General features: G+C 41.3%; 2 protein-coding genes across 2 annotated transcripts in view; one reads left to right on the top strand and one right to left on the bottom strand.

Moving 5' to 3' along the window:
* LOC109935378 overlaps positions 1-11,061 on the top strand; it is a 109,189-nt gene extending 98,128 nt beyond the window's left edge. The window contains exons 24-28 of the mRNA XM_048617833.1: positions 2,725-2,791; positions 4,040-4,131; positions 4,824-4,992; positions 6,457-6,555; positions 10,742-11,061. Of these exons, the coding sequence (XP_048473790.1) occupies positions 2,725-2,791; positions 4,040-4,131; positions 4,824-4,992; positions 6,457-6,555; positions 10,742-10,756 (442 nt within the window). The 3' untranslated portion in view covers positions 10,757-11,061. The remainder of the gene's footprint in view (positions 1-2,724; positions 2,792-4,039; positions 4,132-4,823; positions 4,993-6,456; positions 6,556-10,741) is intronic.
* A 2,579-nt stretch (positions 11,062-13,640) lies between these two features.
* LOC109916061 (adhesion G protein-coupled receptor E2-like) overlaps positions 13,641-20,949 on the bottom strand; it is a 44,836-nt gene continuing 37,527 nt past the window's right edge. Inside the window, exons 18-19 of the mRNA XM_048617939.1 lie at positions 19,261-19,362; positions 13,641-18,590 (exon numbers count right to left, since the gene is read on the bottom strand). Of these exons, the coding sequence (XP_048473896.1) occupies positions 18,576-18,590; positions 19,261-19,362 (117 nt within the window). The 3' untranslated portion in view covers positions 13,641-18,575. The remainder of the gene's footprint in view (positions 18,591-19,260; positions 19,363-20,949) is intronic.

Below are 20,949 nucleotides of genomic sequence, written 5' to 3'. Positions count from 1 at the left end.
GAAAGTATGACTACTTCTACGCGATGGGAACCAGAAGACATGGTCTTGTTATATTTTTCCTCCAATGTTCAGCTTTCCTCCCGTGACCTACATCCTTTCCTCTCATCTTTACTCATGTTCTCCTCTCACTCTCTTCTCGTCCATTTTGCTCTTATCTATTCCCTCACTTCTCTCTGTCTCTCTCTCTGCCTGTGTGTCCCATCCCTCAGTACCAAAACTCTGTAAAGTTTCTTTCCTTTTCAAGTATGTACATCGATTTCCTTTTGAAACTTACCATTCAATCTGCTCATGCCATCCTTTCAGAAAGTGCACTTTCTGATCATCAACATTTGCAATTGTATAATTCATTTTTTAGCAAAAGGAATTTTGACACTTGTTAACCACAGTCATGAACGAAGGATGGAAAGGTCTTGGGCCGATAAAAAGAGAATGGAAACCCAGAGAATTGGCTGCAGATGTGGGGCAAGTGAAAAAGGGATGAAGTCCATGTCCTTGTGGTGGGGAAATGGCTAAATAGGCAGGCATGCTATTGACGAGAAGTGAGTGACCCAATTTTATACAAAATGTGACTGTCCCCAAAGGGTGGCTGGCCGGCTGGCATTAAGCCAATACAAGAGCAATACACACTATGCAACATGGAAATAAACAGAAGACAGCATATTGAAAAAGACCTGGTCAGGGAACAGCAGCCAACAAGCATCATAGCTCACACATGGCCCTGAGTCTGTGTGCGGCATCATTTTGATTCAGTCACATCAAGGAATGGAACCCCGCTGTCGGGGGTTTTATGTTGTATGAAGCGGTTATGAAGGCTGGGAGTATATCCATTTGGGTTTAGCAGTCTAAAATTGTGGAGAGACTTGACAGAATGGATGCTGATAAGATGTTTGCCTTTAGTGGGAGACCAAAATTAGGTGGGGGGATGTCCAGTTTTTAAAATAGGAGGCCTCTGAATTAAGGCAGCAACGAGGACAAACATTTTCTCTCAGAGGATTGTGAGTCTTTGGTTCTCTCTTCCCCAGACAGGAGTGGAGACAGGGTCATTGAATATTTTCAATGCAGGGGTAAATGGATTCTTGACACACAAGGGATTCAAAGATGACTGGAAGGGTCAAGTGAGAATGTGGAATCGAGGTCACAATCAGATCAACCATGATCTTGTTGAATGATGGAGCAGTCTCAATGCTTGCCCTTAACTCATTCATAATTCATATTGTTACAAAGACATGTCATATTTAATAATTCAAAGAGGAATTAAGTTGGAAGGATTGTGGAAAAATGTATTTATTCAAGTTTTATGGAAATACCCAATGTAGTTTCTTTAAATGGTGTTGTTGAAGGTCAATGTGTTCATTAGAGATTTCAAGGTTTCCGAGGAGTCACATGACTGGTGATAGAAGTGTGTTCTGACGGAGCCGCTGTGTGCTCGGGCTGGTTAAACAGTGACAGCTTTTGGTTAGAGGGCTTTGGAATCTGTAAGTAGTCAGAGGCAGGAAATCTGCGAGGGAAGACTACCCCAGCCGATCTTTCCTATTTCTGAAAGAACCCTCTTGTTGAGTTCAAGGTGAAACTAATTTGTTCTCCTGAAAGAATGACTGGAAAACAAATTCTCAAGATTGTATTTCTTAAGCAAGCTACATCTGAGCAACTCCAGAAACAATTATCTGTGATTGATAACCTGACCACACATGCCACAACATCGGAGCGACAAACATCGGGACATCTTACACTGCCCATTTTTAAATAAATAATCCATTGGTCAAAATGTCTTTTCTTCAGAAAGCCAATCGCTGCAGAGAAATCTAGGGGATTTTTTTCCTTTTCCAGAATGTGTGTTTTGGGACTATTGACAGAGATAAACATTATACATCTATACTACCAGCTGCATATGTTCACTACTCACTGCATCTTCATTGAATCCATTTGTAATATTTTGACAAATTTGATAGTAAACCAACAATGATGTTTATAAAGAAACCTGGTTGAGAGACTTTGTTATTTAAAACCCGATATGGACAAGATATTTAGCTGGCCATTTTCATTCAATATTGTGAGCCATCGAGCAGTGAGGTGAGAACAACAGTGCATCCTTCCAGCCTTGGTTTTATAGCAGATGGAGAGACAGAGAGAGAGAGACAATCCTATCTGATTTACTGAAGCCCTATAGGGGTGAAACTGCCATCCTTAACTGGTCTTGCCTACATGTGAATCAAGACCCACAGCAAAGTGGTTGGCATTTAGCTGTCCTCTGGATAAGTAGGGATTGGCAGTAAATGTTGGCCTAACCAGGGATGCCCACAACCTGTGAATGAATATTTTCATTTTGATTGAGGAGCACTGGAGAAAATATTTCTGCTCTTCATCAAAACGGTGTGTGGAATCTTTTGCAGAAGCATACATGGAGAGTACAGTCAACATCCGATCAGAAAGAAATGTGAATAGTTCAAAAGCCTCATACAGCCCAAAACAAACAGTAAGGAAGAGTCAGGGGAAGGGTGTCCCCAAGTTGAATTCAGGACCCATCGCCTGTTAATCACCACATTTCTTGAGGAATGAAAATCTTCTGAAATATTTTTACCTACAACCACAAAGAACATTATCATCCAATCAGTGCACGGGTTATAAAAATATTTTTGCACTATAAATTGATCATGCTTCATGGGAGCTATTCTCTTGTTGATACTCACTGTTCCGAATGATTTACTTTCTTCTCTTAACTTCCAGCTGCTGGATCTCCACAGACAGAGGATTCATCTGGAGTTTCCTGGGACCTGTGTGTCTGATCATTCTGGTAACTGACAAATTAATCATATCAAATCTCTCATGTTTTATTTCTATCTGATTGCATCAACTGATTCTGTTTAAAATGTGCAGTAAACCCCTTTTTTATTTTCTTAACCTCAGTAACAGATTCAAGATCAGCTTCTTCCCCACTGTGATCCAAATTACAAACAGACCTCTCATATATTAGAGTTGATCTTTCTCTGAGCCTTCTCTGTAGCTCTAATACTCTATTCTGTATTCTGTTATATTACCCTGATGAACTGACGTAAGATATAATTTGGCTAGACAGCACACTAAACAATACTTTTCACTGTATCTTGGGACATGTGACAGTAATAAATTAAAATAAAATCAAACCATCACGAGCAGTAATTATTAATTTGTCACTTATTTATATCCCATACTTCATAACAGACTGTTTTTGCACTTTATCTCTTACTAATACTCTCTCTCTCCCTGAAATTGCTCCACAAACTGTCGGTATCCCATCACCAAATCATCCTTTATTTACACGTACATAGTACATTACATTGCCCCAGCCAGCACAGAGCCAGATCCTAGTGTGAGCAGAACCCCTGGCACTCCTGTTTGTATCTGTCAGCTCGAACTCCCTGATTGGACCAGGTTAACAGCCCAATCAGGGAACTCATATTCTATGAGATCCAATTGGCGGACATCATTCCAATCACTCCCCTCCCACTCCCTCTGTAATGTTTCTGGGACAGAAACAGCTCTACATTCAGCCAAAGACATTTAGAATTAGAACTGCAGAAGCTATTAAAGATGGGTCCTTTCTTTCCATTCGATGCAGACTCCCTCTCATGTAACATGTCTGTACGGTAGCCCCAGGTGGCCAAGTGCACAATGTAATTTTCAGTATACTACACCCTCTCCCACAATCTGATTTGCACAGCGTATCTTCCATGTCCTCAAACCTCCATATCCTGTCTTCCCCATACCCTGTCTGGCAAAACGAATTCACCACATGACCACTCCATCCATAGCCACTCGCTCCCAGAACCTTTACTTCCCTTCTCCATTGTCTGTCTCCCCAGAATCAGTTACTTCAGAGCAGGCAGGGAAAATCCTCGTAAAAAAATGTTAGCAGGGAGAACAGTGTGAAATTTCACCATTCCAGCTGTGAACATCACTTGGCAAATCACACAAATTTAAGAATTAAAAAGACCTAGTTCCAGATATTTTCCAACAACAATTTGTTTACATTCATTCAACATATTTTGAAATCTTCCAACAGATCAACACAGCTCTGTACTTCACAATACTCTTGATATTGAAAAGAGAAATTTCCAAGCGGGACACTCAAGTGTCTAAACTTCAGAATACAAAGTAAGGTACTATTATCTCGAACTTTACGCAAATATTGTTGAAATTTACAGGAACATGTAAAGATGGGTAAATTACATAGAATGTAAGAACTAGGAGCAGGAAAGGGCAATTCAGCCCTTCAAAACTTCTCCAATGTTGAACAATTAAAAATCTGTCTATCTCCTCCTTAAATGTATTCAGAGTCCCAGCATCCACCTCACTCTGATATAGTGCACTGTTACGGGGAATGATTAGAGGCATAGGACAAAATGGATTGCCAGTTCAAAGAACCAACACAGACTAAAATATTTAAATGGCCTCATTCCATAAAGGTTTCATTGGGTACATTCTTAAAAGTCAGCATTATTTCAAGGAATTGTTTTCTGACATCAATGCACCACATGTACAATATTAAAACAATTATTGAACATTAAAAATTTTTAATTCTGCTTGAAATCTTTTCATGTGACTACTGTAAAACAAAGTTATCACAACATACAATATCTCATTCATTATTTTCTGTAACTGATGTACTGCTGGTTATTACCAAATACACATGCATTAGAGAGGGGATGCTCTTGGAGCTTCCTTATCCCATGATTTGCTTCCACATCCACAAACATCCATAACTGCAGAGCTGCAGAACTTTGATCTAATCTTTTGGTGCCCTGGCTACTTGCATTCTCACAGATCTTTTTCTGTTTCTAATGCAGGATGCTGACATTTAAAGCCATTGCTCAGGTGTTCATCCTGGGCTGCACTTGGATTTTTGGTTTGTTTCAGTTTCAGGAAGAGCCCGGTGTAATGACCTATTTATTCACCATCATCAACAGTTTCCAAGGCACATTCATCTTCATCCTCCTCTGCATATTAAATCCCAAGGTGAGCAGTGCTGTGGTCACAGAGTGACTGTCTTAAGCCAATTAGGTAACCTCTTATGAAAGTTTTGATCTGATCCTTTTTTCTGATGAGGTGTTAAACAGAGACTCCCTTGATCTGCTGAGATGGACGTAAAAGATCCCATGGTTCTCAAGAAAAGAAGAGCTGGCCAATCTTTATCTCTAAACCAACATGATAAGAACAGATCACCTGGACAGAATCATATTGCAGGTTTTGGGAGTTTGCTAAGCACACACTGGTTGCCATATTTCCCCAATTCCAACAGTGACTCGACATCAAAATTACACCATAACACAAGCACATTGGATGCTCCTGAAATCATGAAAGGTGCTATAACAATACAAGTATTTCTACATTCCATGCAGATGTTAACATTTTTTTTTGGAAACCCCCAATATCTCACAGAGGAGCCCCGTAAAAGCACAGCAAGTGTAGTTCACTGAAGTAAATATTGTTCATACAAATTTGACCTGCATTATATGAAGAAAAATGTATGTTTTTACTGTGATTTCCACAACCTTAGGCAAAAGGGCATATGTCGTTTATTTGCAATTTTTCAGAAGTTTATTTATCCAATGGCAGAATTGCTGTAAAGGACAGTGTTTGTTGCCCGTATCTAATTGTCCTTCAGTTGTGTACCCATTGCAGGGGGCAGTTAAAAGTTGACCACATTATTTGGTTCTGGAGTCACATGCAGGCCGGAGAGGGTCGGATGACAGATTTCCTTTTCTAAAGGGTGTTAGTAAACCCAATGACTAGGTAATCATGTTACTGAGGCTAGCTTTCAATTCCTTATTTATTCATTGAATTCAAATTCAACCAGTTACCACAATGGGATTTGAACCAATTCCCCACAGTATTAGAATGGGACTCAGAATTACGAATGATCTTACTGTCTCTGCAAAAGTTGCTTGATCCTTTTGGCCTCAGGATCCTGACACTCGGTTCAAACAAGGTTCTACATTCCATACCCTGTCAGGAATAGACACCCAAAACCACTTTTGTAAAATTGGTCAATTGATTACCAGAAGGTTTGCTCACCTTCCAATTAGTTGAATCCACCACCCAGATAGATTAGCCATGGGGTTATGGAGATAGTGGATGGGATGCTTTTTGGAGGATCAGTATAGACTCCATAGGCCGAATGGCCTCCTTCTGCACTGTAGGGATTCTATGATTTATGAATTGAGGACAGAGCCCATTTCTCAATGCTGCACGGCCAATGGAAAGCCTTCCAATGCTGAGAGGGTCACAGTCTGTCACTTGAGGTAAGAGACAGAGAGAGGGGACTGCAAGACCAAGGTGGTTGCTCAATACATTTAAGGCAGTTGAAATTCTGATGTGTACTACAGGTATGTGAAGATCAGAGATTCACTAAAATTCAAGTTGATTGCATTTAGTTAGATAGCACGAGATCACTGACGTCCCACTGCATTGTGTCCAAAGGTGAGAGCCGCTTATTGTAATTACTTCGCCAGGATGTATAAGGCAATGGACACAGTGGCCTCAGAGGAGGATAAAGCCAACACAATGACGGTCTTATCGGTAAGTACGCCTTGACTAACATCAATCAGCCTGTGAAATGTAACCACTGACCCCTGATAGGTCACTCTACTGTTAGGGATATGAGATTTAATCGATGATGCACTAGAAACTGGATGATTCAATCTCTATTGTACCGACAATGGGACAGTGCAGTGGACTGGGGCTGCAAGAAGCCCCTAGATTCTATGTCCCAGAATCCAGAGCCAGATAAGTATAGGAGGTGTTGCGCAGATAAAGGACATTGAGGCCGGGGAGGGGGAGGAGGTGTGGGGGTGGTGTTGGGAACTGGGGGCCCTGAAGAAGAAATGGGGAAGGAGGGAACAGACCTATCTAGGGGAGGCAAACCGTGTCGGTGGGTGGTGCACAAGGTGGAGAGGAGGGTGTCCTGTGTACTTGAACACCTCCCACCAGCCTGAAAATTGAGACAATGGGGAAAACCAGCTTTCAGGTAATTAATTGCCCACTTAAGGGTCTCACCTGGCCGAAGCACTGTCCGGTCTCAGTCTCACCCATCCCCCTGTAAAACTGCAGACAGGTCAGCGTGGAAGAGAGAGTGGGGGAAGGCCAGCCATGGGATTTTCACAGCCTGCACAGAAACACACTGGCAGGAGAGCATCTCGTTCAGTCCATTGAGACAACAGTCACAGCTCAACTTAGGCAATTAAACCGCATCAAAATATGGCAGATGCCCATTAACAAGGCACCCATCATTCACAAATATGTTATACAAAATCGCACACACAATCAGTCGGTAAATTTTCAACCTGCTGCTGATCGTCCTTTGTTTGCTTCCCAAGTTACCTGACTTAAGCACTGAACTGTATTTAGCAACGACGTTTACAGCTTTGTTTTCAAAATGAGCCAGGTGTTTCATTGACACGATCAAAATTCACCTTAAGCAAAAATTGTTTCATGAAGTGTACAATTCTTCATATAAACTACAATAACAGAGATTCCCCTGACAGTGTCTAACTGTTGAAATTTCCTGTATTCCTCATGAATGTGACAGAAGACTTCGAGGATGTTTATGACAGAATATTATATCAGCTTTCCTTCTGGGTTGCACAAACATTTTATAATCACAGGAAAATTAAACAATCCAAGAACCTTAAATTACTGTCATTGTTCAAACTGTTGTTTAGAGAATTAAAGAAAGAATTTATTTGGTGGAGCCTGTCAAAAAACATCCAGTTTCTTTGCATGTCAAGGAAGCGAAATTATAAAGTCATGCATCCACATCAGGGTGCATCATTCTCTCACAGTTTTCATATCACCTTTTGGCCCAGCTGAACTGAAACACGTTCAGTCATTAACAATCCCTTTCCTTCACGTTGACAGATAATGCTGCTGAGCATCTTCATTTGTAAAAAATCCTGTTCAAAGTTATAACTGGGCATCAAATTATAAGATAACTTTGATATAGCTGTTTATTGGTTTGCAACCAATTTCGTGAGTTTTACCTCGTTTGTTAATCATTCCATAATCTCAACAGACTGGATCTGCAAAGATAAAATGAATCTACAGCAATTAGGAGGTTTCTTTTCATCCATAAAATCCTTTCAGCCTTTACAAATACGGGCAGGTTAAATTTGGTCAGATTTCCTGGGCATCTGCACATAAAACATACAGTTCTTCTTTTCATCCAGTGATGCTTGTGGGTTGGATAGCTTTGCGTGTCTCAACCACAAATTTTGATTAGAAGTCTGATTAAAGTCAGGTCAGGTCAGAGCCAGGAATTTCTGCAGCTAGTATCTCATCTCCTGTCTCCTCAAAGCTGAGCCACCACAAGGTATAAGGTACAAGGTATAAGTCAAGAATTTGATGGAAAACTCTCTGCTTGCCTGAATTTGTGCCGCTCCAACAACACTTGAGAAGCTCGGCACCATCCAAGGCAAAGCAGCCCACCTCATCTGTTTCCCAACCATTACCTTAAGCACCTATTCCATCCCCCAACAATGAACAGAAGCAGCAATGTGTTCTATCTACAAGATACATTGCAGAAACCCACCACAGTTCCTTTGAAAGCATTTCGCAAATTGTTGACCTCCACCACCTAGAATCACAAGGAAATGGATGTGTGGGAACATTGACACATGCCAGGTGCTGACTAGTGGTTCGTGCCATTTTTTTGAGTTGCCTGCCCACAGATAAAAGACAGGTTTCACAGCCAGTATTATTTTAAAACTGCTATTACCTTGTGTATTTAACTGGATTCACGGTGATTCAGATTTGAAAGCTGTCTACATTTGTGAAATTTGACATGTTACAATGTAGGTCTCCACCAGGATTGGTTACTCAATGTGCCTGTCTTCCTTCTCTGCTGTGCTCTCTTCTGACCAGTTCCTGTGTCCTTACGTGTGCTTCATGGATCAGAGTTAACTTACTGAGCAGAATCATAAGAATCTATTTTTATTATTTTGTTGTTGTTGGTAGTGAGGAGTCTTTCAATACCTAATTGTTACAGGAACGGACTGTCCAAATGTTCAGTCATGAGATTATTCTAATGAGATGAAGACAGACAAGTTTATTATGTTTTCAGGTAACAGCAGCATTAACCTCATACAGCGATTTAGAATATAACATGGGCTATAAACGTCCTGCATTCTCACTGAACAGCGAGTGTGTGATTTCTTCTCCACTTGCAGATTCTAGGTTTTGGATTCTTCTTCTCTGGTTCTATCTCTTGTTTGTTCTCATTCTGTTTTCAAGATTTCCCACCCACAGGAATCCTACCAGAAGGCCCTCTTTTTATTGTTGCTTTTAACCAATTAACTCCTTCCCCTCAAGATTACGATGACCTTGACCTGATCAGGTTTTTCTTGACCAACCAGGAATTGTTTGTGACACTGTGATTAACTTGAAGCATTTGCATAGCGAATTTGCCACAATACCTCAAGAATTAGCATTAGAATTAAAATTAAATACCCTTTATTATCACATGTACTCAAGTACAGAAGTACAGGAGTGCAGTGAAAAGTTTACAATGTCACCCCATATGGCACCATCTGTACCTATACAAAATACAGAAATAAAGGCAAAAAGAAAGGAAAAGAAGTCGCATTACTTGCAGTTGTTCATACTATAAGTTAGAAAAATGGGAATAAAGTTAAAAAAGATGAGCATCACAGTCTTTCAGTCGATCAGTGCAAGGAGGCTTCCACACATAGTCTGCCCGGGTTCACAGGTCACTGACTGCCCACACCAGACCCCAGTCCATCAACCATCCAGCTTGCCCAGGCCTCCAGCTTGCTGGCCGCCCCCAGCCTTCTCGAGCCTCCTGCCCACTGGCCGCCCCCAGTCTTCTCGAGCCTCCTGCCCACTGGCCGTCCCCAGTCTTCTCAAACGTCCAGCTTACTGGCCGGCCCCACTCTTCTCAAGCATCCTGCCCGCTGGTCGTCCCCAGGCTTCTCGAGCCTCCAGCTTGCTGGCCGTCCCCACTCTTCTCGAGCATCCTGCCCGCTGGCCATCCCCAGTCTTCTTGAGCCTCCAGCTTACTGGCCATCCCCACTCTTCTCGAGCATCCTGCCCACTGGCCATCCCCAGTCTTCTCGAGCCTCGAGCCCACTGGCTGTCCCCGCTCCACTTGGGGCATGCTGGCCATCCCTGCTCCACTCAGGCCTCCAGCCTGCTTGTCAATCCTACAGTGCTCGGGCCCCACTGGTTGTCCCTGCTCCGAGTGGGCTTTCAGCCTGCTCTACCTCAGGACAGAACACTAAGAGGGGGAAAGGGGGGAAGAAAAGAAGAAACAAAAAATAAACAGAAGGAGCGGAGGACCTCCAGTTGGAGTTTTCTACTCCACCATCATCTTGAGTGGAACCACCCCATGGTTGCTTTTCTCGTCTTGGGGGTGGGGGGTGTTGGTGGCTGTGCACATAGACAGAGTGAGAGAGGGACATTCTGATTCCATTCTTATGGACGGACAGGTTTTAGATTCAGCAGTAACAGTACAACTTGACAATAACTTCTTCCCATCATCTTACTGCTTTTGCACCATTCTACACCACATCCAAGTTTGTTCGGTTTCCCCTCCTCTGGTCAAACCATTCTACCAAGACAAATTCTTCGTCAACTTAGATGTATACTTTTCTGTGATAATTCGATACCAGTACTAATATATATATTTATAACAAAGTCAGATTTTAACAGTTAATATTCTGGTTCATAACCTAACAATCTTATTTTGCAGATCTCAAAGGACTGATGAAACTTCATTTCCCTCACTGGCTGAGACAGACGAAAACGTTAATGCCATCATCATCTCTGACACAGTGATCAAGGAACCACCCAACGCTGAAATGCTTAGCAGTTACTGAGGAACCACGCCATTCAATTAAACAAGTCTGTGTTGGTGTTTACCCTCTGTGAGAGCAAATTGTTCTATACACATTTATCCATTTTTCACCAATGTCCTTTCAACTCCAATCCCCTCAGCCACTTATTGAACTGAATCTTGAATATTGGTGCAGTGTCCAGCTCAAGCACACGTCTTGTTCGTGAATCCCAGTCTCACAAATTGAAGAGGTTTTTCCTGCATGCTGACTTAAATAGGAAAGCATAGTGGTGCTGTACTCAACAAATAATCCAAAGGCCCAGGCTGATGTTCTGGGGACTTTCTGTGAGAATATCAAAATAATGCTTTGTTTGAGAAAAGTTTCCTCTTTTCTGTCCTTAATGAATGAGCTTAAATTCACAACACTCATGCATTTGACACCATCTGAGACAAAGCAACCCACTTGATTGGCACCCTAACCACGACCATTCAACATTCATTCCCCCACTGATGCATAGTGGCAGCAGTGAATGCTATCTACAAGATGTTCTGTGAGTAATTTACCAAGGCTCCTCCAAAGGCCCCTTCTGAACACTGTCCAGGTTAAGGGCAGCAGCTACAAGGGAACACCACCACCTCCAAATTTCCCTCCAAGCTACTCACCACCCTGACTTGAAAATATATCAATGCTCCTTCATTGTCACCGGGGCAAAACCCTGGAACTGCATCCCTAACAGTACTGTGGGTGTACCAACATCAGATGGGCTGCAGTGGTTGAAGAAGTCAGCTCACTGCCAGGTTCTCAAGGGCACTGAGGAAGGGATGGCAAATTCTCATTTGACATGAAATGCTGACATCCAAGAATGAATAAAAGCAATTCAAGAGTGCTTTACAGCTAGATGAAATGTCACTTTTGTAAAATAGGAAAGCAAGGCAGACAATTTGAGCACAGCAAGAGCCCACAAACATCAAAATCGAATTGATCAGGAATTCTGCTTTGTTTTTAACTGTACCATTACATCACAGAGAACTCTGTGGTTGCTATTTGAATTAGTTCTGTTGAGTCTTTCATGCACATCTTAGACAACAGACGGTGCCTCAGTTTAATAGTGTTTCTGGAATACATTGCCGCAGCTCTCCATTGGTACTGCAGTGAGTATTCATCTACAATTTTGAGCTTAGTGTGTGATAAACCTTTCAAAGACAGAGATAGGAGTGTTAAACATTTAACCATGGTCAAGAACAGGAAGCCTGGCCACTCCTTTCTTACATCTTCACAAGATGTGAAGTTTGCTGCCTATGCTAGTACTTATTGTCCATCTCTGCATGTTTTGAGAAAGCAGAGATGAACTGCCTTCTTGAAGCACTGCTATCCTCGGTGTCAGGACACCCAAAACACAGTTAAGGAGGGAATTCCAGGATTTTGACCAGGCAATGCAGAAGAAATGGTGAGATAATACAGTCATACAGAGACATACAGCATAGAAACAGGTCCTTTGGCCCACCATGTCATACCAACAATCACCACACTGCCTTGATCCTACTTACCTGCACTTGTTCCATAGTCCACGATACTCTGGTATTTTAAGTGGTCATCCAGATGCTTCTTAAATGTTGCAAGAGTATAGCCTCCACCATTTTCTCAGGCAGCATGTCCATACTTCTACCACGCTCTGGGTGAAAAAGTTCTTTCTGAGATCTCCTAAATAATCACTTGCTCGTCACCTTAAACCTATGCCCTCTATTCTTAGACACATCTGCCATGAAGAAGAGATTCTTAAAATCTATTCTATCTATATCTCTCATAATTCTGCATGGCTCAATCAGATCCCCTTCAGCCTTCTCTGCTCCAAGAAAAATGAATCCAGCCTATCGAGTGTCTCCTCATAACTGACACTTTACATCCCAGGCAACATCCTGGTGAATTTCCTCTGCAACTTCTTCGTTACATTCACAATCTCCTCATAGTATAGTGACCAGAACTGCCCGCAGGGTGCCATCTGTGCCTAACTATGTTTTATGAAATTGTAACAAGATTTCCTTGCTGAAATATTCTATGCCCCTGCTAATGAAGGTAAGCATCCTCTATGCCTTCTTCACCAGCCTGTCTGCCTGTGCTGATACTTTCAGGGATCGATGGACTTGTACACCAAGTTCCCTTTGTTCCTCAGTATTCCCTAGGGTTCTACCATTCACTGGTGATGTCCTTCCCTTATTAGACCTCCAAAAATGCATCACCTCACATTTATTAGGATTAAATTCCTATCGTTCCAACTCAGGGTGGGGTGTGGCTAATGTTGGAACATGCAGATGGTAATGTTCTTTTATATCCGCTGCCCCTCTGTTCTAGGTAGTAGAGGTCACGGATTTGAAAGGTGCTGTTTGAGGAACGCACATTGTAGATGGTGCAGACTGCTGCCACTGTGCATTGGAGGTGGAAGAAGGTGGTATATGGGGAAACAAATGATCTACGTGTTTTCTGGATGATGTTCAGTGTTTTGTGCATTGTTGGAGCTGCACTCATCCAGGCAAGTGGTGAGTATTCCATCACACTCCTAATGTGTGCCTTGTAGAAGCTGGAACATTGCCCAGACCCTTCCGAATGTAGGCATAGACAGCTTCAGTATCCAGCAAACACCTGGCTTGTGCCCTTATGATGAAAGTTAAAGTCAAATTTCTATCGAGCATACGACAAAATAGTTTTGCTGAAATTGCATGCAAACCATGCTCATCAGGACATAGGTCAGTAGCGCAGCTACAAAAGCAAGAACAATGACCAAAGGCAGGATAGTTTCACAGTAATAAAACTAAAATATTTTTGTGACATTTATAACTTTTAATATGAAATCACAGTTTCATGACAGGAAAGAAAGACCAAAGAAAGAAACAGGAATTTGAGGGGATCATAGCATAGGAGATGAGGGTACATGAGAAAGTATTTTATAGATATTCATTCGTAGGATATGGGCATCACTGGCTAGTCTAGCATTTATTGCCCATTCCTATTTGCCCTGGAGAAGATTGGGGTGAAGTGCCTTCATGAATTGCTGCAGTCTGTAGGGTAAGGATACCCAGAGTGTTGTTGGGTAACTTTCAGAAATTTGACCCAGCAACAGAGAATGAATGGTGATATACTCCCGAGTCAAAATGGTGAGTGACACAACAACATGTTTTTTATACAGGCAGTGAAAAGAACACAGAGTATAAACATAGGCATGTGATTCATTATATAATTGTAGTTTATGAAGAAACCTTACAAGCAATGTCACAAGAAATAGTAAAAATGTAGTCGAAATCCTTTGAATTGTTGAAATACTTCTCAGAATGATCTGAGTGTTTCTCCCCCACTAGTATGCCTGTATTGACGGGAATACACATTTATATTTGTTGACTGTGTGGAAAACACCAGGAGACAGTGCACTATTTAGAGGAGGCTGTGGCTGAGCAAACCTTGCTGCACCGTGTTTCTGTGTCGAACACCAGGGGAAGGGCAGAGATAGAGTAACAACATTCCAGGCACTTGGGAAAAAGGTACAGCAGCTATATGCAAATGGCAAAGCTCCATCACTCACTCACTCCTGCATGAATTTCGGAATCCTTTCTTTATAAAGTTCCACTATTCAATATTTGGCCTACTTTTCCCAACCCTAATAAAAAGGATCAGCAGTAACTTTTACTCAAAAACTCATCTCTAATTGGATTTCCATCCAAACTAAAGCCTGTTATGAAGAATTTGCCATCGGTTCGCTGCTGTCACAGATTTTGTTCCATCCAAAACAATCATGGTTTCTGAAAAGGCTCATCAAACATTATCCTTTGTATCAGTGACCACTGATCAACAAGACTGCTCTTTCTCTTTGTGTGTCTTTGTTAATACCATCACTGCAGAGTTTGTGGTCACTTTCAGTCGTGTGAATGTGTTTTTGTCAGGGATGACAGAGATAGAGTTCTGATTACAGTTTATAATGTATGTAGTTGTTAACTAGTTTTACAATGGCTTTAGGATTAAGTTTTGTTTGTAATAAATGGATTATTCTTGAGTTCATTCAAGAAGGCTGGTGAAAGTGTTTTCTTCTCTAAATAATGGAGTACAAGGGAATCAATTGGCCATATTGGTGATTACATTAACACATTTATACGAATGGTATGTTTGATGGAGTTGTGGGACTTGATTATCAGCACATTCCTGACATCACAGTCGTAAACTGCCACCTGACTCACTTCACAGCTGACTCACACTGGGTGTCTTTAGGTATTCCACAACAGAATCAGGTTCTTGTGGTGCATTGGTAGCGTCCCCAGGTGTGAGCCATAGGGACTGGGTTTAAGTCGCACCTGCTCCAGAGATATACCATCACACACTAGACAGAGAATGCCCAATCTCATCTGATCTCGGAAGCTAAGCAGACTCAAGCCTGGTTAGTACTTAGGTGGGAAACTCCCTTGGAATACTGACACAGTCGGCAGTGGTAATGTCCTTACATCTAAGGCGACAGGCCTGGTTTCAAGTCCAATGTACTCCAGGGCTATGTAGTAACATCTCTGAATAGACTGATTCAAAAATTATCTACTCCACAGCACAGGGAAGGTCATTGATGAAGTGGTAGAAAATGGACATATACACTACCCTGTGCAACTCCAAGGACTCAGATGAATGGCAGTGGAATTACTGATCCAATAATTGATCTCCCAGGCCAAAAGACTGGCATGTATCCAGTCAGCATTCAGTCGTGCCTCTTCCATTAAGCAGATATCACAGTGACTGCAAGGCTAATTGCAAGGGTCACATTACTGATAAAGGTCTGTATACTGAGGATGTGGAGGTTTATTCAAGTTACATTTACACTGTTGCCCAACACTACAATTACAAAGGCCACTTCATCAGTTTATCACCAGTTGAATGAGTTTCAGCCACCAGAATCCTCCCTTCCTCATCACTCAGCCTGTGGAAATGGATTTCACCATTGATGCTAGCTGCACTGGCCCACATGCCTGTATGTGGAAGAAAAATTTTACTTCGCAAGGGTAGATGGGAATTTAGGCCAAGACAGAAATTACATCGCAAGGGTGGATGGGAATTTAGCCCAAGACAGAAAAGGCAGACATGGGAGAAACTGATGGCATAGAGAAAGAATTTTAATTAGTTTAGCATGTGGGATTTTAATGAGCTTTAGCAGAAGTCGGGAGGTAGTTACTCAGACTATGTTATCACTATGTGCATGTTTTCTTAGCTAGAGCTAGAGAAGGATCTCTTGATATATTGTCACTATACCAAGGTTTTAGGATGAATTAGAGATGTCCCTTGTATCCCCGTGGGGCCTAGTTACTGATAAGCTAGAGTTCAATCAAACCGTTTATCACTCCCCATGCTAGCTGCATGCCGAAGGTCATTTGAAAAAGTAATTATTGAGGTATCTGTGAAACAGCATTCCTGTTATCTCGAGCAGTGTCTGTTTTCTTTAAACTTACAATGAGTGAATCAACAAACACAAGATGTCACGGGAACATACTGCTCTGAAGTTAATTGTATAAATGAGATTGTTGTACACTGTGTTAGCAGAGTCGGGTGTCGGTGGAGATCGACACTCACTTTCCTTGGTACCAAGTAAGAAAATAAAACTGCTTCGAACGAGAGCTGGAGTCAAGTCTCAATATTAGTAGAAATAAAAATTTCTACAACACTGTATATGTCAATATTAAGGCATACAAAGAAAGTTGAGTCTCCAGTGGGGTTGATAAAGCAAATCTAAATGTAATCATGTCTCAGCTGGTGTTAGAGAATATTCTAGCAACTTCTAATGCATTGTAAATGCATTGGTTATTAGCTGGATGAATAAAACACTTCTTTTTACACAAAAACTCATCACAATTCAAGACTTCTTGAACAATGAATTATTTTCAGAGTCTGGTAACTATTATTCTGCAGGCTAATGTGACAGCTGCCAAAAGGCATAGCAAGACCTCCCAGAAAGCAAGTAGGGAGAAAAAAATCTTGCATTCACATAGCACGTTCTCGCGAAGTCCAAAGCACTTCACGATGGGTATGGTTGCTGCTTTAGACATTTGCAAAGCAAACATCCCACTGCACATAGCAAAATCCCACAAACAGGAAATGAGATGAATGGCCTGTTTTAGTATTAATGGCAAATAGAGATGGATGGCCATGACACCAAAAGAATTCACTGGAACAGGAATGAGTCATCCAACCGCTCAAGTCTGTACTGCCAGTCTGCTACTTTGAGGCTGAGCTCTATGTTAATTTCAATTGCTCTCTTTGATTTGCATCTTTTAATACCCTTTCCTAACAAAAGTCCATCATTATCAGTTCTTAAACATTTCAATTGATCCTCATCCTCCAGTATTTTGTGGGTGAGGAAGAGTTCCAGTTTGCCACTTCCCTTTGTGTGAAGAACTGTTTCCTAGTATCTCACCAAAACAACCAAACTCAAACATTATGATTGTGTCCCCTTGTTCTGGATTCTCCACATGAGGAGAAATTGATTCTCCTGATCTTGTCCATGAAATCCATTTAAACTCCAGTATCCTTCTAGGGAATCTGAAATCTATTCCTCTGATGTCAGGATGTCTTCACTCAAGTGTAGTGCTCTGAACTGAATGTGGTTCTCCAAATGGTGCCTAACCAGAGAGGTATAAAACTACACTGAATCTCAAGGGTCCATTATGCTCGAGTCCCATGCCAGAATTTGCTAGCCATATGCCTAATGCTATCACATCCATATTGTGGCTAAATAGGTTATAAGGCAGTGAATCATTCCAATAGTCTTCTAATCAGTGGTAAGAGTGAGAAAGCCTCCTGGTCTACCATCCTGCAGAAGACAATGGCAAACCACTGCAGCACTTTGCCCATACACATGAGCCAAACCAATGGAGGTCCTGGAAATAAGTAAAGACAGATAGGCAGATTAACCTCATTCTTTTGTATTCCAGCTCTCTTGATGTAAACAAAAACATTTCATTAGCCTTTTGGATTTATTTTTAGTTTCTAATAATTTCTGTACAAGGTCCCATAAATCTGTTTCTCCACAGATGCTACATCTTCCTCCGATAGTGCCTTGATGTTCACCTGAACAAAGAGGCACAGTCTTTAGCTTAACAGATGCAGGGATACTGTAATGTGGTCGGGTATAGGAATCAGGCTAAACGTAACAGTCTTCTCACTCAGAGGTTAACGAGTTCACAAACTGAGCCATACTCTAAGCCAGGTTCAAGAGAAGGGTTCATTCTTGCAACAGTCTGTTTTGTTGTCAAACTTCAAATACCTCCACCTAGCGTGTATCACAGTTTAGGATGTGTACAGTAATGTGTAACGTTTCAAATTTGTTAATGAGTTGTGGTTGCTCTTGGCAATTATTGTCTATCCCAAATTACCATCAAAAACAAGTAACAGGCCACCTACTTGAACCACTGCAGGTTTTCCCACATGCTGTTAGCCCATGGGAATTTAAAGTTTTGAGCCAGTGACAACCAACGAATGGCCAAAACCTAATCACTAGTTATGACAGCACTAAATTTGGGGCGGGGTCTTCCAGAAGGTGGCATTTCCATGCATCTGTTGTGAGAAATGAGATTCTTGTCTGTAATGCATATGCTCCAAGGTACAAATACCAGTCAATTCAAGTAGCAATGAAAAGTCTATCCACATCACTGCAGCAAAGCAAATGAATGATGGTCTTCACTTCTTCTTCCGTCAGGTCTATCTCACACAGTGGGTGAGACAAGAGTAGGTTCTTCATAACCCTGAGCTCTGCAACAAAATGAAAAATAAAATTTTATGATTGCATACAATGAGTTACTTTCTGTCCAAAATGCAATGGTGCAGGCTCCTCTGATAGTTAAGGTGAGTTCATTTCAGCACGATGACTAGAACGACCTCAGCTTTGATTGTAGTCATTTTGAAGCAAACTGAATGACAAATGGCCTTCTGGGTTAGCAAAGGGAATTACTACTCAGAGCTCCATGCCATCCAGCAAGACTTGCTGGCAATACATGAGAACAGGATCAGGCTCAGTTGTGATAGCCTCTCTGGTGGTTGATACCAAAGTGACACATCAGTGCCAATGGGAGATGGAGATCAGTTAGAATCATAGAATCCCCACAGTCTAGATAGAGACCATTCATCCTTGAATAATGACAGCATCAAATCTTCCACCCATTCTCCTAGCCATTATCTCCCTAGCTTCAATACAGCAATTTTAAGCAAGCCATATAGACAGCAAACTCTATGCCAGCACTAAATTTCATGATGCATTTTTGTTGAATTTCTACCCATTCTTTTCTGGAAGTTTATACCAAGTTGGAATATCAGTTGAATAATCTGACGTTGAAGCATCCGACTTAGCCAACTACACAATAGTGTGCATCAACCAATTTGCTATGAGTAGAATATGAATAGAGGTCAAGTAAAACCCACTTACCACCCTGGTATTCTTTGGCATGATTGTGGCTATATTCTTGGGCGACATGATTCTCTTCATTTTGAATAGCATGGAAAACCATTTCTGGCACTGCACCCTCACCTTACAGGAAGAAATACGATACACAGCTAGTAATCCCTGGACTTGTAAACTCAATGTGATCATTTTGATTTACACACTAGATTCTATTTTAAAGGAGGTTATAACAGGATATGTAGAAAGTCATAATTTGATCAGGCAGAATCAACACGGTATTTTGAAAGTGAAATCATGTTTTATATAAACTAATTTATTGGAATTTTTTGAGGATTTGTACATGGATTCCCAAAATATATTTGATAAGATGCCACTGTAAAGGTTATAACACAAGAGTTTTTGGTGTGAATGGTAACATATTATCACAGACAAAGGGCTCACTCTCTTGTAGGAAACAGACAGAGAGGTAATTGGCCATTTTCTTTTAGCTGTCAAGATTGGATGCCACAGGCCTCAAAGGTAGGGTGTCAAGTATTACAATCTACGTCAATGAATTGGACATGAGGATAGAATGTATGGGAGCTAAATTTGCTAATGATGCCAAGGTAGATAGGAAATTAGGTTGTCGCGACAAGGTAGAGAGTTTGCAAAGGGATATTCGATAGGTCAAGTGAGTTGGCAAAATTTTGGCAAATGGAGCATAATTAGGAAGAATGTGAACTTGTCTATTTTGGCAGAAAGAATTGAAAGGGAGCTTATTATTTAAGTGAAGTGAGATTGCAGAACTCAGAGGTATAGAAGTATCTGGGTGTCTTGCTATATTAATCATAAAAAGGTTAGCATGTAAGAACAGCATATGATTAGGAAGATAAATGGAATGCTGTTGTTTATTGTTAAGGGAATGGAATACGAAAGTAGAGAAATAGTACTGCAGTTGACGAGGGCCTTGGTCAGAATACGTCTAGAGTACTGAGTATGGTTTTGATCTCCCTATTTGAAAAGTAATCAGGTGAGAAAGAGTTCTGAGAAGATTCACTTGGCTCTTTTCTTGGATGAAGGGCTTATTTTCTGAAGAGATGTTGGTTAAGTTGGATGTTTAGAAGAATTGAGAGATGATCTTATTGACACGTAAATCCTGAGGAGACTCAACAAGGGTGGATTCTGACATGATTTTTCCCCATCGGGAAGGAGCGAGTAGAACTAGGGGAAACTATTTAAGAATAAGAGGACTCACTGTTAAGACGGAGATGAGGAGAAACGCTTTTTCTTGGAGGGTTGTTAATCTGTGGAATTCTCTTCCCCAGAAAACAGTAGAGGTTGGGTCATTTAATACATTTGAGGCCAAGTCAGATTAATTTTTGATAAACAAGGATGTTCTGGGTTATGGGGACAGACAGAAAGTGGAATACAGACCATAATCAGATCAGATATCATTAAATGGCTTGAAGCAAGCCTGAAGGGCTGAATGGCCTATGCCTGCTCCTAACTATAGCCACAGTTATCTAATTACAGGATTTCAAATGATACTTTCTGTGTTGAATTCTACCATCTCTGCGTTACTGAAAATTTCCTCTGTGCAAATTTATGAGAGAATGTTTTAGGAACCGTTGGTGATATTTGTATGGAACAGAAATAACCTTTGCCATACATTTATTACCGACTGAGACTTGAGAAAGAAGGAACATTGTGCAAGATCCCTGTAACTGGGAATGG

Source organism: Rhincodon typus, chromosome 38 (assembly GCF_021869965.1).
Source record: "Rhincodon typus isolate 14 chromosome 38, sRhiTyp1.1, whole genome shotgun sequence".
In the NCBI taxonomy this organism is placed as follows: domain Eukaryota; kingdom Metazoa; phylum Chordata; class Chondrichthyes; order Orectolobiformes; family Rhincodontidae; genus Rhincodon; species Rhincodon typus.
This window is presented reverse-complemented; position numbering and strand designations above follow the sequence as displayed.